This window comes from Sinocyclocheilus rhinocerous, unplaced genomic scaffold, assembly GCF_001515625.1.
Source record: "Sinocyclocheilus rhinocerous isolate Xijiao unplaced genomic scaffold, SAMN03320098_v1.1 scaffold571, whole genome shotgun sequence".
Lineage (NCBI taxonomy): Eukaryota > Metazoa > Chordata > Actinopteri > Cypriniformes > Cyprinidae > Sinocyclocheilus > Sinocyclocheilus rhinocerous.
In genome coordinates, this window is record NW_015656167.1 from 48,707 (window position 1) to 49,836 (window position 1,130).

General features: G+C 34.5%; 1 protein-coding gene across 1 annotated transcript in view; it reads right to left on the reverse strand.

Moving 5' to 3' along the window:
* LOC107719748 (U3 small nucleolar RNA-associated protein 14 homolog A-like) overlaps positions 1-920 on the reverse strand; it is a 20,290-nt gene extending 19,370 nt beyond the window's left edge. The window contains 2 exon segments of the mRNA XM_016527240.1: positions 379-475; positions 683-920. Coding sequence (XP_016382726.1) covers positions 379-475; positions 683-717 — 132 coding nt within the window. The 5' untranslated portion in view covers positions 718-920.
* Positions 921-1,130: the final 210 nt, after the last annotated feature.

Here is a 1,130-nt window from a genome sequence, read left to right on the forward strand (position 1 = left end):
AAAAAAAATCGTGAATCGAATCGAATCGTGAAATCAAAATCGTGAATCGAATCGTGAGTTGAGTGAATCGTTACATCCCTAATGTTAACAAATGAAACCTTACTATAAAGTGTTAGCCATAATATAGCAATAACAGTATATTATTAATAATTGCATGTAACTAACTCTAAACCAAACCCAAATCCTAACCGCATAAGAAGTACGTTAATTTATATTACTCAGTACTTAAATGCATAATTACACTGTAACAAGGACACCTTAACCTAGCAAAAATAAATGAATACATTTACAAATAATAAAAATAGAAAACAACACGTTAACGTTATCTCAAGTACGCAGGTCATAACATCCTCATCTAACTGAAAGAGAGTTGCCCACCTCATCTTCACTGGCACTGATGGCTTGTCCATTAATGGAAAGGTCATCTTCATCATCACTTTCAACAGCCATAGCTGAGGTTAGCTTTACACCTTTACTGTGGAGGAATACAAAAAAAATAAAAAATGCTAGAGATGTTGGTCATATTAAGAACGATCGTACACTAACATTTTAGACTAATGCTGGTATTAGCTTCTTAATAATCTAGAATCTCAAAAAGTAATCACATTCACATGGTTCATACTAATATGTAAGAAAAAAAGACACATTAGAGGACTGAAAACCTTGCTATTGCCTTAAAAACCTTAATGTTTTCTGAAGAGAGCTTGGCTTGATCATGCTGTGCAGTTTAACCACGTGTTCTGTCGAAGTGTGAAAACGGTTGATTTTTCTCTTTTCCCTGCTTTGATTTAGAAAATCTGAGATTTCGAGTATCAATATGTCCGTCAACTGAGAAAGGCCAGCATGTTATCAAATTTGCTAAAAGACAATCGTTGAAATCAATTTTTCTCTGTACGTCTCCAACATCTGATTCTTCTCTGTGTGGCAAACCTACAACAATTGAGTGCATAGCGCCACCTCCTGTGCTGGAGCGTGCAGAAACTTCAGTCTCTTCTTCTTGAACCAGATGATTGAACTAGCTAAAAGTGCACAACACCACCATCTGGACTGTAGTTCAAACATCAGGAATAATGAGGGATAAAATCTTAATTTCAATTAAAAAAAAATGTATTTCTTCAAATATTTCATTT